Source organism: Lolium rigidum, chromosome 3 (genome assembly GCF_022539505.1).
Source record: "Lolium rigidum isolate FL_2022 chromosome 3, APGP_CSIRO_Lrig_0.1, whole genome shotgun sequence".
Taxonomy (NCBI): domain Eukaryota; kingdom Viridiplantae; phylum Streptophyta; class Magnoliopsida; order Poales; family Poaceae; genus Lolium; species Lolium rigidum.
Window position 1 is genome coordinate 119,174,989 of NC_061510.1, and position 18,191 is coordinate 119,193,179.

Here is an 18,191-nt window from a genome sequence, read left to right on the forward strand (position 1 = left end):
AACAGCAACTGGCTCTTCGGCATCTTGTTAATAGGTTAGTTCCAGAAAATGCATAAATATGACATATAATGTGCATAAAACATGTAGGTATCATCAATAAAGTAGCATGGAACATAAGAAATTATCGATACGTTGGAGACGTATCAGCATCCCCAAGCTTAGTTCTGCTCGTCCCGAGCAGGTAAAACGATAACAAAGATAATTTCTGAAGTGACATGCCATCATAATCTTGATCATACTATTTGTAAACATATGTAATGAGTGCAGCGATCAAAGCAAAGGTAATGACATGAGTAAACAAGTGAATCATATGACAAAGACTTTTCATGAATAGTACTTCAAGACAAGCATCAATAAGTCTTGCATAAAAGTTAACTCATAAAGCAATAAATCAAAGTAAAGGTGTTGAAGCAACACATAGGAAGATTAAGTTTCAGCTGTTGCTTTCAACTTGTAACATGTATATCTCATGGATAATTGTCAACATAAAGTAATATAACAAGTGCAATATGCAAGTATGTAGGAATCAATGCACAGTTCACACAAGTGTTTGCTTCTTAAGGCGGAAGGAGATAGGTAAACTGACTCAACAATAAAAGTAAAAGAATGGTCCTTCAACGAGGAAAGCATCGATTGCTGTATTTGTGCTAGAGCTTTTATTTTGAAAACATGAAACAATTTTGTCAACGGTAGTAATAAAGCATATGAGTTATGAAAATTATATCTTACAAGTTGCAAGCCTCATGCATAGTATACTAATAGTGCCCGCACCTCGTCCTACTTAACTTGGACTACCGGATCTTTGCATGCCATGTTTCAACCAAGTGTCACAAAGGGGTACCTCCATGCCGCTCGTACAAAGGTCTAAGGAGAATGCTCGCATTTCGGATTTCTCGCTTTTGATTATTCTCAACTTAGACATCCATACCGGGACAACATGGACAACAGATAATGGACTCCTCTTAAATGCATAAGCATGTAGCAAAGTTATTATTCTCATATGAGATTGAGGATATATGTCCAAAACTGAAACTTCCACCATGGTTCATGGCTTTAGTTAGCGGCCCAATGTTCTTCTCTAACAATTTTGCATGCTCCAACCACTAAAATGATAGACCTTCGGACAAGACGGACATGCATAGCAACTCACATGATATTCAACAATAGTTGATGGCGTTCCCCGAAGCATGGTTATCGCACAACAAGCAACTTAATAAAATATAAGGTGCATAAGTACATATTCAATACTACGATAGTTTTTAAGGCTATTTTGTCCCATGAGCTATATATTGCAAAGGTGAATGATGGAATTTTAAAGGTAGCACTCAAGCAATTTACTTTGGAATGGCGGAGAAATACCATGTAGTAGGTAGGTATGGTGGACACAAATGGCATAGTAGTTGGCTCAAGGATTTTGGATGCATGAGAAGTATTCCCTCTCGATACAAGGTTTAGGCTAGCAAGGTTATTTGAAGCAAACTCAAGGATGAACAAGTGCAGCAAAACTCACATAAAAGACATATTGTAAACATTATAAGACTCTACACTGTCTTCCTTGTTGTTCAAAACTCAATACTAAATATTATCTAGACCTTTGAGAAACCAAATATGCAAATCAAATTTTAACAAGCTCTATGTATTTCTTCATTAATGGGTGCAAAGCATATGATGCAAGAGCTTAATCATGAGCACAACAATTACCAAGTATCACATTATCCAAAACATTTTAGAATTACTACATGTAGCATTTTCCAATTCCAACCATATAACAATTTAACGAAGAAGAAACTTCGCCTTGAACATTATGAGTAAAGCCTAAGGACACATGTGTCCATATGCAACAGCGGAGCGTGTCTCTCTCCCACAAAGTGAATGCTAGGATCCATCTTATTCAAACAAAAACAAAAACGAAAACAAACCGACGCTCCAAGCAAAGAATACAAGATGTGATTGAATAAAAATATAGTTTCGGGGGAGGAACCTGATGATGTTGTCGATGAAGAAGGGGATGCCTTGGGCATCCCCAAGCTTAGACGCTTGAGTCTTCTTAAAATATGCAGGGGTGAACCACGGGGGCATCCCCAAGCTTAGAAGCTTTCACTCCTCTTGATCATAGTATATCATTCTCCTCTCTTGACCCTTGAAAACTTCCTTCACACCAAACTTCAAGCAAACTCATTAGAGGGTTAGTGCACAATTAATAATTCACTCATTCAGAGGTGACACAATCATTATTTTCACTTCTGGACATTGCATAATGCTACTGGATATTAATGGATCAAAGAAATAAATCCAACATAGCAAAAGAGGCAATGCGAAATAAAAGGCAGAATCTGTCAAAAACAGAACAGTCCGTAAAGACGAATTTTAAGATGGCACCAGACTTGCTCAAATGGAAAAACTCAAAACTAATGAAAGTTGCGTACATATCTGAGGATCACGCTCGTAAATTGGCAGATTTTTTCGAATTTTCTACAGAGGACTGTGCCCAGATTCGTGACAGACAGCAATGCTGTTTCTGCGCAGCGATCCCAAATATAACATCAACTTTGACATAGAAACTTTACTTGGCACAAAAACATGATAAGGAGAGGTTGCTACAGTAGTAAACAACTTCCAAGACTCAACAAAACAAAAAATTGCTGTAGGTAAAAACATGGGTTGTCTCCCATAAGCGCTTTTCTTTAACGCCTTTCAGCTAGGCGCAGAAAGTGCAAATCAAGTAACATCGAGAGACGGTGTGCCAACCTTACCTTGGGCTTCACCCTTACCTTTCTTATTGTTTTTCTTTCCTTTTGGTTTAGGAAATATATGATTTCCCCCTGGTATAGAGGTGAATTTTAGCGTGCCTTCTCCCACATCAATGACTGCTCCCAATAGTTTCAGCAGGGATCTTCCGAGTATGATTTTTCCTGTTTCAATAATAAGATAATCAATGGATATTGTTCTTCCATGAATGGTTGTATGCACACCTGCAGCTATTCCCTTAGGAATTATAATAGAGTTATCAATGAGAGCTATTTCTTCTCCCCCTTCATCGACTCCCCAAAGTTTCAAAGATTTATAAATGTTTTCGGGCATAAGGCAAAATTCATACATAATATCACGAGTAGGCATGAAGAGTTCGATCACCGATAACAATTTTAACAGAAGGGTCCCATGATGACGGTTTAGGATTCTCTAAGACTTGTTCAAGACGATTACGAACATAGTGATAATTGTCATTTAAGCGAGATGTACCTATCTCGAGATTGTTCAATCTATTATAAATGCTAATAAGGGCTGAATCAAAGTTATTAGCTGAATCATGTGATGCAACCAATTTCTTTATGGCATTAAAAGCTTGATCCCCATTACAATGAAGGAAATCTCCTCCTACTAAAGTGTCCAAAGCATATCTATAGCGAACCATAAGACCAAAATAAAAATTACTAAGGAGCAAACTTAGAGTCATTTGAGGTTCAGTTTTACGATAAGAAGTAAAAATTCTAGACCAAGCATCCTTAAAACTCTCCTCATCCCCTTGTTTGAAAGTAAAAACTAAGTCCTCAGGTGAAGAAGTAACAGGTTCAGAGCTAGACATGGTAATAAAAGTAACTAAATTTTTTTTTTTTATTTTAAATATAGAGTGCAGGACAATAAAGCAAACTAGATAAAGTAAATGCAAGTAACTAATTTTTTTTTTCTTTGTTTTCGATATAGAGAGCAAGACAGTAAATAAAGTAAAACTAGCAACTAATTTTTTTGTATTTTGATTTAGTGCAGCAAACAAAGTAGTAAATAAAATAAAGCAAGACAAAAACAAAGTAAAGAGATTGAGAAGTGGAGACTCCCCTTGCGAGCGTGTCTTGATCTCCCCGGCAACGGCGCCGGAAAATTATGCTTGATGGCGTGTAACTCACACGTTCGTTGGGAAACCCCAAGAGGAAGGTATGATGCGCACGGTAGCAAGTTTTCCCTCGAGAAAGAAACCAAGGTTTAATCGAACCAGTAGGAGCCAAGAAGCACGTTGAAGGTTGATGGTCGCGAAATGTGATGCGGCGCAACACCAGGGATTCCGGCGCCAACTAGGAAACTGCACAACACAACCAAAGTACTTTGCCCCAACGAAACAGTGAGGTTGTCAATCTCACCGGCTTGCTGTAACAAAGGATTAAACGTATCGAATGGAAGATGTTTGCAAAGAAAACAGTAAAACAAGTATTGCAGTAAATTGTATGCTATGTAAAGAATAGGACCGGGGTCCACAGTTCACTAGAGGTGTCTCTCCCATAAGATAAAAGCATGTTGGGTGAACAAATTACAGTCGGGCAATTAACAAATAGAGAAAGGCATAACAATGCATATACATGACATGGTAAATATAGTGAGATTTAATTGGGCATTACGACAAAGTACATAGACCGCCATCCAACTGCATCTATGCCTAAAAAGTCCACCTTCGAGGTTATCGTCCGAACCCCCTCCGGTATTAAGTTGCAAAGCAACGAGACAATTGCATTAAGTATGGTGCGTAATGTAATCAACAACTACATCCTTAGACATAGCATCAATGTTTTATCCCTAGTGGCAACAGACACAACACAACCTTAGAACTTTCCGTCATCTGTCCCGGTGTAAATGCAGGCATGAACCCACTATCGAGCATAAATACTCCCTCTTGGAGTTAAGAGTAAAAACTTGGCCAGAGCCTCTACTAGTAACGGAGAGCATGCAAGATCATAAACAACACATGAACAATAGATTGATAATCACCATAATCATAGTACTCACTATCCATCGGATCCCGACAAACACAACATATAGAATTACATATAGATGATCTTGATCATGTTAGGCAGCTCACAAGATCTAACAATGAAGCACAACAAGGAGAAGACGACCATCTAGCTACTGCTATGGACCCATGGTCCAGGGGTGAACTACTCACTCATCACTCCGGAGGCGACCATGGCGGTGTAGAGTCCTCCGGGAGATGAATCCCCTCTCCGGCGAGGGTGCCGGAGGCGATCTCCAGAATCCCCCGAGATGGGATTCGCGGCGGCGGCGTCTGTGCAAGGTTTTCCGTATCGTGGCTCTCGGTGCTGGGGGTTTCGCGACGGAAGCTTTAAGTAGGCGGAGGGTCAACGCGAGGGGCCACACGAGGGGCCCAGGGGGCAGGTCGGCGCGGCCGGGGCACTGGGCCGCGCCGGCCTCCCTCCGGCCGCCTCGTGGCCCCACTTCGTTAGGTCTTCGGTCTTCTGGAAGCTTCGTGCAAAAATAGGACCCTGGGCGAAAGTTTCGTCCAATTCCGAGAATATTTCTTTACTAGGATTTCTGAAACCAAAAACAGCGTGAAAACAGCCAACTGGCTCTTCGGCATCTTGTTAATAGGTTAGTTCCAGAAAATGCATAAATATGACATATAATGTGCATAAAACATGTAGGTATCATCAATAAAGTAGCATGGAACATAAGAAATTATCGATACGTTGGAGACGTATCAGAAGACACCAGCCGAGCTGGACTAGGCGTCATCATACACATGCTTGACAATCAACACCTCCGGCAGCTGCATGTTTCAGCGCTCTCTCCACCAGCTTCCTCACCTCTACAGGCAGAGACTTTTGGTTTGCTTCTAGCAACAAAACTAGCAGATCTTCTGCAGATTCAAGACCCTTACTTTTACACCGACAGTTCAGTGTTAGCATTGGCGGCATCATCTCCAAGTGTATTCAACGCTCCGGGACACTGGGAAAACAGGCCTCATCTTGCAGCAATCCAGGCATCTCCATCTTTTCACTGCAATAAAGTAGCCCATATTGACAGGAGCAGGAATATCAAAGCGGATCATCATGCTCGTCTAGCCCTTAAAACTCGCAATGCTTCTTTAGTTATTCGATGCTTATGCCCAGAAGCAGGTCAATGTCCTGGCAAGGACATCCTTTCTGTATCAAGTGTGGATCCTTTCACGCTTATCTCTGTAAAATGCACATAAGTTGAATAAAATCTTTTATGTTCAAAAAAAAAGAATGATAATTGAAAGACACCAGAATAAAACTGTGTTTTGTCTATGCATGCATTATGATACTATAACTCATGTGAATTTCTTCCTCATTTCCGCTGAAATTACACCATAGTACTCAGCGAGATAAAAAGAAACAAAATGCCCCGCCATGCAAAATTCTAAACTTCACCCATATAATTCAAGTGATTTAAAACCTCTTATCTCGCACAAAACCATTTGTATATGTCGATGCAACTAATAGAACGTACCGGTCCTGTCATTGGAGCATATATTCTAAGATTATTCGAGAAAACTGCCAAGGATGATTATTGTGCAATTATCTGCATTAAAAAAAAAAGCATGATCACGTGAAACACATAGGATATTAGTGCCCAAATGGTGCGTATATATGTTGTGGGTGAAACGCAATTATTTTGTCTAGGGAAATACTACAAGCTAAGAGAAACATGGCCACCATATGATTTACTTTCTCAAAATTTACCAAAAATCGCATTACGAGAACCGTTGAACTTCTGTAAACAAATAATCATAAGGGGTTGATACAAAGAAGTCTATTTTAAGTCGGAACCCTGCTGCCGCCGTCTTGTGTTGTTGTGCTGCGAGCCTGACGGCCCTCGCCTGTGTCGTGTCTTCAAATTCCCGTTGAGAGTAGCTCCGGATGACTCTGTCTGCCTGTGTTGTTGTAACCAGTCTCGTCCACGTGAATCAAGTCACAGTTCGTCGCCGGCTTGGCTCCCTGCCCGCTGTTTCCTTTGTTCCCAATGGATGTAGGCCTAAAGCTCCTTGACTGGAATCCGCGTGGGCTTAACAACCCTGCGAGAAGAGCGGCGATCCGGGGTGTCGTTGAGCGGTCGGCTTGCGACATCATCTGCCTGCAGGAGACCAAGCTCGCTGAGGTGTCTGAGGCTGTGCGGGCGGAAGCAGTTGGCAACCGCTGCCGCTCGGCTTTCGACTCTCTTGCTGAGGGCACGAGAGGCGGGGTAATGATCGCTTGGGACCCCGACAAATACGACGCACATCTCATCGGCGTGGATCGTCACTCCATCACCGCCTCCTTCGCAAGCCGGGCGGGGGGAACGGCATGGACCCTCTCGAATGTGTATGGGCCCTCCGACACAGATGTGGCCAAAGAAGCCTTCCTCCACGACCTTCAGGTGTTGCGCCACACGGTGGTTGGCCCGTGGCTCATCGTGGGGGATTTCAATATCATCCTTACAGCCGCCGACAAGAATAACCAGCGCCTGAACCGTCGGCTTATGTCGAAATTTCGGGCCATGCTAAACTTCACGGAGATGAAGGACATCAAGCTCTTGGGACGTCGCTTCACTTGGAGCAACGAGCAGGACCCGCCCACCCTCGTCCGGCTAGACCGTGCCATCTGCAATGTGGACTGGGACACCTCGTTCCCTGATGCCCAGCTCACGGCCATCTCCTCCTCGATCTCGGATCACTGCCCATTGTTGCTGTCCTGCGCGGGCAAGATCAAACGCTACAACGGTTTCCGCTTTGAGGCGTTCTGGCCTCACATCGAGGGGTATGCCCAGACGGTTGAGGAGGCTTGGGTTCAGCCTTGCAACCATTTCAACGCCCTCGTTCGCCTTCACCGTAAGCTTTTTCGGACCGCCTTTGCGCTTCGGTCATGGCATAAGAAGCACATTGGTGACACCAAGCTTCAGTTGCTTCGGGCGGAGGAAACGGTTCGCCTCTTGGATGCTGCGCAGGATGTGCGGGCTCTCACGGCGGAGGAGGCTTCCCTCAGGCACCAGCTTAAGTCCCGCATCTTGGGCCTCTCGGTGATCGAGCGCATCCGGATCCGACAGCGCTCCAGGGTTTCTTGGCTTCGTGCCGGCGACGCTAACACCCGTTTCTTCCACGTCAAAGCGAATGGTAGGCGCCGCAAGAACTTCATCCACTCTTTGCGGCGTGATGATGGTCCGGATGCCGTCTCCCAAGAGGAGAAGCGGCAGGTGGTGGATACGCACTTCCATGCTATCCTCGGCACGGACTCAGCTGCCTCCGCCACCTTCGACTGGGCAGCGCTAGGGCTGCCTACCCACGATTTGTCTGCATTGGATGCTGACTTCACGCTTGAGGAGATCCACGACGCCGTTAAGGCTATGCCGGCGGACAAGGCGCCCGGGCCTGACGGCTTCATCTCCAACTTCTTCAAGTCGTCCTGGGAGCTGGTTGGCCCCGACATCCTCTTGGCTTTCCAGCAGATTGCGGATGGTAACTTCACAGGGCTGCACCACCTCAACGTCTCACACATGGTGCTTCTACCTAAGTGCGCTGACGCCTCCTCCAAGAAGAATTTTCGCCCCATCAGCCTCATGCACAGTTTCGCCAAACTGTTCATGAAGGTCCTGGCGTCGAGGCTGGCCACTAGGATCGACGACCTCGTGGGCATTGAGCAGAGCGCCTTCATTAAGGGTCGATGTATTCAGGACAACTTCATCTATGTCCGGGCCCTTCTACGTAGACTGCACCGTTCAAAGACCCCATCGCTCCTGCTGAAGCTCGACATCTCCAAGGCCTTTGATTCTGTCTCCTGGACGTACCTTTTGGATATGCTGCGGGTGCGCGGCTTTGGGCCGCGCTGGAGGAACTGGATCGCGGCTTTTCTGTCTACCGCCTCTTCACGGGTGTTGTTCAACGGTGAGGAGGGCGCGAGCATCGCCCATCGGAGAGGTCTTCGGCAGGGGGACCCCCTTTCCCCGCTCCTGTTCATCCTTGCCATGGATCCCCTGCCCCGCCTGTTCGCCATGGCTACTGAGGCTGGCCTCCTCTCACCATTCGCGGGATCTATCCGCTGTTCCCTCTACGCGGATGACGTGGCCCTGTTCATCAAGCCGGCGGCTGCCGAGATCTCCATGACGAAGGCCATTCTGCAGGCGTTTGGCGAGGTCTCTGGATTGGTAGTTAACCTTTCCAAGAGCCAAGCCATCCCGGTAAGCTGCGACGACATCAACATCGCCAACCTTCTGCAGCCGGTAGGGCTGCGGGTTTCCACCCTGCCGTGCACTTATTTGGGCATGCCTCTATCCCTCCGTCGACTAAGGAAGATCGACATCCAACCCCTCATCGACAAGGTTGCGGCACGGCTTGGCCACTGGAAGGGTCGGCTGATGTCCAGAGCGGGTCGGCTGACCCTGCTCAAGGCCGTCCTATCAGCTCTGCCGGTGTTCATTATGACGGCGCACCCTCTGTCCTCTTGGGCGGTCGAGCAGATCGACAAGCTTCGACGGGCTTGGCTCTGGGCCGCGAAGGACGCCTGTACCCCGGGTCAGTGTAGGGTGGCCTGGAAACTAGTCTGTCGCCCTAGAGAGCTGGGCGGCCTTGGGGTCCTGGATTTGAAGCGCTTTAACAACGCTTTGCGCCTACGCTGGATTTGGCAAGCGAAGACCGGGGCGACCAAACCTTGGTCGGGGCTCTTGGAACAGCCATCCCATGCTGACCAGGCCTTGTTCGCCTCGATGACTGAGGTCACCATTGGAAACGGCATGAGAACTAGCTTCTGGGCTGACAGTTGGGCCGGGGTACCACTTAAGAAGCAGTGGCCCTTGCTTTTCGAGGTTTCTCGGCGCAAGAACAGGACGGTGGCCGACGCTCTCGAGAATGACCACTGGCTCATGGACCTTCGCGGGAGGATCTCCATCGACCTTTTGCTCGACTTCATCTCACTTCGGCAAATAGTGCGAGGCTGCAACGTCGACCCTGATATTGAAGACATCTTTCGGTGGAAGTCCACGTCCGGGAGCTACTCCGCCTCCTCCGCATACGCGCTTCAGTTCGAAGAGACCCAACAATCCCCACTACGTCATATTTGGCCGGCCTGGGCGCCCCCAAAGTGCAAGTTCTTCTTCTGGTTGTTGTTGCAGCGCCGGGTCTTCACAGCGGATAGGCTGCTTCGTTTTGGGATGCCGAACCAATACTTCTGCCCTCTTTGCCGAAGAAACCTCGAGACCCCGGCGCATCTCTTCGCAGAGTGCCCTTGGGCTAGGGAAGTCTGGGATCGTACTGCGGGTCTGTTCGCCTGCCCAGCCATTCGGCAACCTGATGGTGATGATCGAGCCCTATCCTGGGCGGTATCCAAGCTGGCGGGTACTGACCGTCGTGCTGCCTCGTTGACCATTCTGGTGGCTTGGGAGATATGGCGGGAAAGGAATAGACGTGTTTTCTGTAATAAAGAACTGAGTGTGCCTTGCCTAGTCCGACTTATTACGGACGAAGCTTCTAGTTGGGTGCTGGCCGGTGCCAGGCACCTTGTAAGGGGAGAGTAGACCTCGGTCTCGCGGTGGATCACCACCGCCCTGTGTTTTTGTAAAGTTTTTTTCTCCATCTATATATGAAACCAGCAGTCCTCCTGCTGAGATTCAAAAAAAAAAAAAAAAAAAGTTTTGTCAAGGGGAAAGTCGTGACTGACTAACATGATAGGTCCACATCCCTATCTGGGCCATTCGTGTCAAGATCGATGCATATTTTTTTCTTTTTTGTTTCTCCTAAAATATTTGCAGCTAAACAAATATAGTGGAACTACTTTGTCTAAAAATAACTTCGGATTTTTTGTGCACCAAAAATATCTAAAATGAAGATTATATAAATTATTTATTTTACTTAAAGTTTTTACCATATCAAACAATACAAATATATTTTTACATATTGTGGGTCCAATATAATGTTAACCCAGAAAGTATAAAGTTCTAGTTTGCTTTCATTAAGGCCTCGTTCGGCAGTCTGGTTTCGAAAGGGTTTGTGGTGTAATTTTTCAGCCTAACCCTATATATATAACACGCTGAAACACCCCATGCACTGTTCGGTGGACTGGTTTTAGACGGGTGGAGCCCATCAATCGCCTCATGTACCGCTGCAATATCCATGGTCGATTAGACAAAACATCCCAGCAACCTCGCGTTTCTTTTGGTCGCTAATTTCTGGTTGGTCCTGCCTATCGGGAGGTGATGATTCTAGTGTATCGTTTTGGTTGCTCGTGATTAAATCACGTTCAGTTACACCCCACCTATTCCGGCGGATCAGCAACTAACTCAGCTGAAAACAGATCATTCACCCCAAAAACACGCTGATACACGCCTCATTCACCCAAAACACTTTAGATAAAACACCTCAATCCAAGTCTACCGAACGAGGCCTAAGGATAAATAAAAAGAGAAATATTGTGCACAAATGTCAAAGCAAAAAAAACTTATGGTATGGATAGGGAATGTGCACCAAACATGGTGCTAAAAAAACAAGTACTGTTAGATAGAGATATAGTTACATGTGAGCCATTAAAAAATACTACCTCCATAATAAAATAATTGCCATAGCACTGTTCAAAAAATCGTCCGAGATACCGATTTATCGCCCGATTTATCGTGAATCAGGTGGTAAACGATAAGATTTCAGCATATTAGCTAATTTATCACTCCACCGATATTTCAGCCGATTTTCTGTCTGAGACCGATATTTCGTCCGATTTTCACTCTGGTGACCAATATTTCCGCCGGCCGTTAGTGAAATTTTGCTGAAATTCGATATGGCAGTCGATATTTTCGTCCTATAGTCTTGTAGAATTGTGCATTAGCTCACATTTTCCATTTTTATTGATTCAAATGCAATGAATCAAGGTAATACTTCTACTCAATACTCCAATATTATTTTACATATCATATTTAGTGATGAAAATGAGGATTTACAAAAAATAAGCAGATAAATGGGTGACCGATAAAATCGATTAATTGGCCGATAAGCGATTAATCTCCATTTTGAGGCTGATCGATAAGTTAAGATTAACGATTTCTTGAACATTGGTCCAGATAGACGCTTTTTATTTGTAAATTCAACCGTATCAGCAATATTTATTTTGAAACGGATATAGTATAATATGAATATGAATTGCGTCCTAAAATTCATGTTGTCGAGTAACCCTGTTTTTTGGGTGTGTTTTCGTTCAATTTGCAAATTTGTACGCAATCTCTACATGTATGACATAATCCATTATATCTCAAAATAACTTTAATCGATTTCTAGTGGTTTAGAATAATGTCCTAGGTTGTGATATTCTGCAACATCGATGAAAGCTTCTTTTTTTGTCAAAGTACAATACTTAGAGGTGATAATGATGGATTACTTTACTTCCTATATTCAAACAGCGACCGGCAGCTACACCTAGCACTCTACCTTAGGAATGACCTTAATTATATAGCTAGATGTAGGAACGGTGCTCAACAGCGCTGATTAATGAAAGGCTAGAAGTGATGCAGCCTATTTAGTGGTTGCTTGAGCCTCAAGTCGCGATTGTTCTGTTTAAGCAAACAACAACCAAACCGACAGAAATGATTAGCTTGTGATTAATTTACCCGTCCGATGAGTGCCGTATATCTATATGGCGACGGTGATGGCGATACTCCTTACTACGTACTACATGATCAGAGCATATGTATTCACAAAACAAATGATCATTGTGATCTCCTCTCCGTCAGACCGTCACCCGTCGCCCGGCATGTCAGCATTTACAATTGTGTAGTTCTGAGAAAAGGGGCAGCTAACTGATCGTTGCCTGTGCGGGTACAAATCTCCATGGACAAGTAAAGAACATGATGTGCAAACGAATATGATACGAATCAAAAAGGAGTGATACTTGTATAGGTCCATGCATGTGCTTTATTTAACCAATAGTTGCAATTTGGAGCTAATTTAAGTCTCACATAGTCTGAATTGCACACGTGTCAGCCACGTTGGCACCTTGTTAGATCGGCAATATTGCACACGCCCATGGGATCTTTGGCGACGCAAAATAGGGTTCCATTCTTCTTTGTTTCCTTACTCAACGCATATTCTGTTCCATTCTTCTTTGTTTCACATATTCTTCTTTGCTTTCTTGACAACGCGACAATCTCGGCACCATTCTGCTTTGCTTCCTTCCTCAACGACTATGTCCTCGCCATGCTCGACATGCTTGCCGTCCGTGTAGATATGATCTTCACCGAACACGCACTGTCGCGACAGGGGCAAACCTATGTAGGAGCAAAACAAGGCCATGGCCCGCCCATGATTTTGCCCAACTGATCATCCTTGATCTGATTTCCGCCCGAACCATGGGATTTAGGTAGGGTTCCTTGTCATGTACGATCGAGCATGGTGAGTGGAAATTGTGGATCAAACAACTTTTGATTGGTGTTTGGCAAGGGTTACCGAACTGGTTTTGAATATACCTTTTTTTTTTTGAAATGGGGAATAAAACCCCGGCTTCTGCATCATGATGATGCACACGGCCTTTTATTAAAAATAAGAGTATTCCAAAAGTTATTACATCTCAAGCGTTACCGAGGACTGATACAAGAATCAACCATCGAAAGAAACAAAGCACCAATAGACTACAGAAAGATGTATCCATCAAAGTAGCCGCCTATTGTGCCACCAGCCAGCCTGGCACAAGATATCCTGAGCGACCGTCAGGAGCCGTGTGCATCCAGTAACCATAGCATCCCGCTGTCCCTCCGGTGACAGTAGAGCCCACAACTGAACCCAATGTGCCATCGTATGGATAACCTGCAGAAAATGAAAAGATTGTTTTTGTTAAAAATGATGTCATTCCTCGCCCTCCATAAAGCCCAACATAAGGCCGAGACTCCAACCCGGATGAAAGCCTTAGATTGTCTATCAACTCCATTTAACCAATTGCCAAACATATTTGTAATATTGGTCGGAGGTGGAAGAGCAAAGGTAAAAGTGACCGTGCGCCAAAGTAGTTTAGCTAAAGGGCAAGTGATAAAGAGGTGTTCAATAGTCTCCTGTTCTCCACGTAAAACACATTTTGTACACCCATTCCACCGTCTTTTAGCTAAATTATCTTTCGTGAGTAAAACCTTATTACTCAGAAACCACATAAAGATTTTTATTTTAAGAGGAACTTTAACTTTCCATAGGTATTTTCGCAGAAAGGGGGTGTGGTCATTCATAAGATCCTCATACATAGATTTAACTGTAAACAAACCATTGGTTGATAAATTCCAAATAAAACGATCTTTCTCATCATTCAAAGTAACCCTCATAAGTTTTTGGCACAACTGTAACCACAAATTCCATTTGTTTCCCACCAATAACCTTCTGAAACTGATATTCAGAGGTGTTTGGGCTAACAGATGGGCTACCGTTACATTTTTGTGGTGCACAATATTATATAAGGACGGGTATTGTTGAGCTAATGGTCTTTTTCCTAACCAAATATCTTCCCAAAAACGAGTAGCTTCACCATTCCCAACCCTGATGAACCCTCTACTGAAGAAATCATCCTTCACCCCCATCAATCCCTTCCAAAAAGGAGAATCTGTGGGCTTAGCTTGTACTCCGGATAAAGTCTTTTGTCTTAAATATTTATTTTGTAACAACTCTTGCCACATCCCATCTTCATTAAGAAGTTTATAAAGCCACTTGCTCAATAAACATTTATTCTTGAGTTCTAGAACCTCAATACCCAATCCCCCTTGATCCTTGGGTCGGCAAACAATATTCCATTTTGTAAGTCTATATTTTCTTTTATTTTCATCAGATTGCCAGAAGAATCTAGACCTATAAAAATCCAACCTTTTCCTTACCCCAACAGGTATTTCTAGAAAAGATAGCATAAACATAGGTAAGCTTGTTAAAACTGAATTGATAAGGACAAGTCTATCCCCATAGGATAGTAATTTTCCTTTCCAGCATCCCAATTTGCTTTCAAACCGAGTCTCCACTGGATACCAATCAGAATTTCTAAGTTTTCTGTAATGGATAGGAATACCTAAGTATCTAAAGGGTAATGAACCAGCGTCACATCCAAATATCTGCTTATACTGGTCCACCTCATCCTTCGCCCTACCAAAACAAAAAATCTCGCTTTTATGGAAGTTAATTTTAAGCCCTGAGAGTTCTTCAAAAAGACATAAAATTAACTTCATATTAACAGCTTTCATAAGGTCATGCTCCATAAAAAGGATAGTGTCATCAGCATATTGTAATATAGAGATTCCTCCCTCAACAAGATGAGGAATAAGTCCTCCCACTTGACCATCATTTTTAGCTCGTTCAATTATGATGGCTAGCATATCCACTACAATATTAAAAAGAATCGGAGACAACGGATCACCTTGCCTCAACCCTTTTTTTGTTTGGAAATAATGACCAATATCATCATTTACTTTTACCCCAACACTTCCCCCTTGTACAAACTGTTGCACACTTCTACACCATTCAGGGGCAAACCCCTTCATCCTCAAAGTCTGTTGTATAAATGGCCATTTCACTTTATCATATGCCTTCTCAAAATCAATCTTAAATAAAACCCCATCCAATTTTTTAGTATGCAACTCATGTATTGTTTCATGTAGAATGACCACCCCTTCTAAAATGTTCCTCCCCGGCATAAAGGCTGATTGTGTGGGTTTTATAACTCGTGGGGCAATCCCCGTTATACGATTCGTGCCAGCTTTAGTAAAAAATTTGAAACACACATTCAACAGACAAATAGGTCTATATTGTTGTATTTGGACCGCATCCTCCTTTTTGGGTAATAAAGTGATGACACCAAAATTCAGTTTGTATAGAGGCAAGTCCCCAGTACTAAACTGATTAAAAAGCGCCAACAAATCATCCTTTATTATAACCCAACATTTTTGGTAAAACTCCGCAGGAAAGCCATCAGGTCCTGGAGCTTTGTTACGTTCCATCTGAAAAAGCGCCTCATGAACCTCTTCCTCAGAAAACTGTGCTGTCAAAATATCATTCTCAGCATCAGATATCTGAGGAATGTCATGCACCTCTTCTTCTACCAAAGAGATATTATTTGGGACCGGCGTCCCAAATAATTTCTTATAAAATTCAGTAATATAGACCTTCAGATTATCCTCTCCAACAATAGTTCCCTCTTGTTGTTCTAACTGGAAAATTTTCTTTTTACGATGTTTCCCATTTGCAATCAAATGAAAATACCTTGTATTATTTCCTCCTTCTCGGATATGTTTAACTTTCGCTCTTTGAGCCCATTTAGATTCCTCATCTCTTCTTAATTTATTTAGATCATCGTTTGCCTTTTTTAAAACCGTCCTTTCCGCCAAAGTCAAAATATTCGTTTCAGCTTTCACATCTAAATGATCAATTATCCCAAGTAACCTCTCCTTTTCTTTTTTATACTTCCCACTTTGATTTTTTGCCCATCCTCTTAAAAATTTTCTTACATGCCTAAGTTTATTCAACCAAGTCTCCATTGGATTCAAACCCACCATCACCGACTTCCATTCTTTATCAATCATATCAACAAAACCCTCTTGACGTAACCAATGCAACTCAAAAGAAAATTTTGGCTTATTGCCCAAGTGTGCCTTCACTCCTGAATCAATAAGAATCGGTGTATGGTCCGAGTCAGCCCTCGTTAAAGCATGTACAGTGACTAAGGGAAATTTTTGTTCCCAAGAAATGGAGGCTAGCACTCTATCTAGCTTTTCATAAGTTGGTTCCTCCCGACGGCTCGCCCACGTGAACTGTCGCCCCGACATGGCAATCTCACGCAAGTTCAAATGTTCAATGATCGCATTAAAAACAAAAGGCCAACGAGCTCTGAAGTTATCATTGTTTTTTTCCTCTGGCTTTCGAATAATATTGAAATCACCACCTACCAACATAGGTAATGTTTCAACCTCACATATTCTCACCAATTCGGCCAAGAATTCTGCTTTATGTGCATCTTGGGTAGCCCCATAGACTGGCACAAGAATCCATTCAAAACCATCCCGTTTACACTTGACATGGAGTTTTACACAAAAATCTCCAGTACTCACCTTTAGCACCTCAAGAGTCTCTGAATTTATTCCCACTAAAATACCTCCAGATCGACCATGAGGTGGCAAACAAAACCAAGTATAACTATATCCCGCCGCAAGTTGATTCAAAAAAGGAATAGAGAAATTAGACCTTCCAGTTTCCAATAAAGCTACAAAGTCTAATTTATGTTCTCTAATTGCTTCTTTAACAAACAAATGCTTAGCGGTATCCCCGAAACCCCCAGGATTCCAATTCATTCCTTTAAGATTCTGCATTAGGAAAATTGTTTTTTAATTCTTCTTCTTGTACTTTTACGAATATTATTTGTATCGTAAGTTTTCCTGACCCTAGTTTTCTTTTTATTGATTACTGGATCGAAATGTTCCAAATGATCATCTAAATCCAGCGGGATGCCATCATCCTCAATCAAATCTTCACACAGAGTAGAAACTTTAGACATCACCAGATTTGAAGGATCTTCCTCTCTATTCACATTCTCTTCCACATTTTTTTGTAAAATTGTTAAAATTCGCTCTTCTTCTAGAAACTTAATGCCTCTAATTGATTTCACTATCTCGTCTTGAGATTTACCTAAAGATATTCCCAAACTATTGGCCCTATTTAAAAATTCAGATTCAGGTATATCAACAATAGAAAATTTTGAAGGTAACGACTCACCTGCACAAGCAGAAACATCTCTCAACTGTGCATTCATCATTGCCTTCTCCATCTGGGGCATGTCCACATTAGCCTGGCTCCCAAGTCTTTTACTAGTCCTCACACCTGAGGGCCTAGAAATACCTCCAAAAGCAATAACCTCCTCCACAGTAGGACGAGCATCAGTCAGTGGAGATGAGGCAATCCCCATCGAACCCTGTAGACTAATGTTTGCAAACTCCCCCCTTGTAGACACCGGAGCCTTAGAAGTAGAAACTTCCTTAGTCATGTCCGAGCTAGCCAAAGCAGGCTCCAAAACCGACCCTTTGGCTGAAGCATTACCACACACATCCGATCCCTTCAAAACGCCTGGAGCAGAACTGGAAATCGGTGGCCAATCGTTAGCCCTGATCCCCACCCCGGCCACTGCTCCACTTCTCTCCAAGCCCTTGATCCTTTGCGGCTGAGGAGAACCAAAAGCTACTAAGGACGGAACCTTCGTGTGCACAGAGGATCCACCAGCGCTGCTGTGCCCGCACATGTTTGGGTGCAAGTGGCCAACTGCATCGACTGCAGCTTGACAGTCAGACACACCAAGAGCAGGCGACCGGGGACATGTCTGGCCCGCGAGAAGCAGCTGCCTCTGTCGGCTGCGCATGGCCGAGCCATTGGCTGCATGCAGTTGGGATCGGACGCCAGCGCCAGAACCTGGTTGGTCAGTGCGCAGCTGCTG

General features: G+C 43.7%; 1 protein-coding gene across 1 annotated transcript; it reads right to left on the reverse strand.

Annotated features, from left to right (window-relative positions):
- Positions 1 to 13,284: 13,284 nt before the first annotated feature.
- LOC124698622 lies at positions 13,285 to 17,775 on the reverse strand. The gene is made up of 2 exons (XM_047231102.1): positions 17,480 to 17,775; positions 13,285 to 13,555 (listed from the first exon to the last, which is right to left on the reverse strand). Exons 1-2 carry the CDS (start codon positions 17,745 to 17,747, stop codon positions 13,413 to 13,415), a joined length of 411 nt encoding a protein of 136 aa, XP_047087058.1. The 5' UTR covers positions 17,748 to 17,775; the 3' UTR covers positions 13,285 to 13,412.
- Between the last annotated feature and the right edge of the window lie 416 nt (positions 17,776 to 18,191).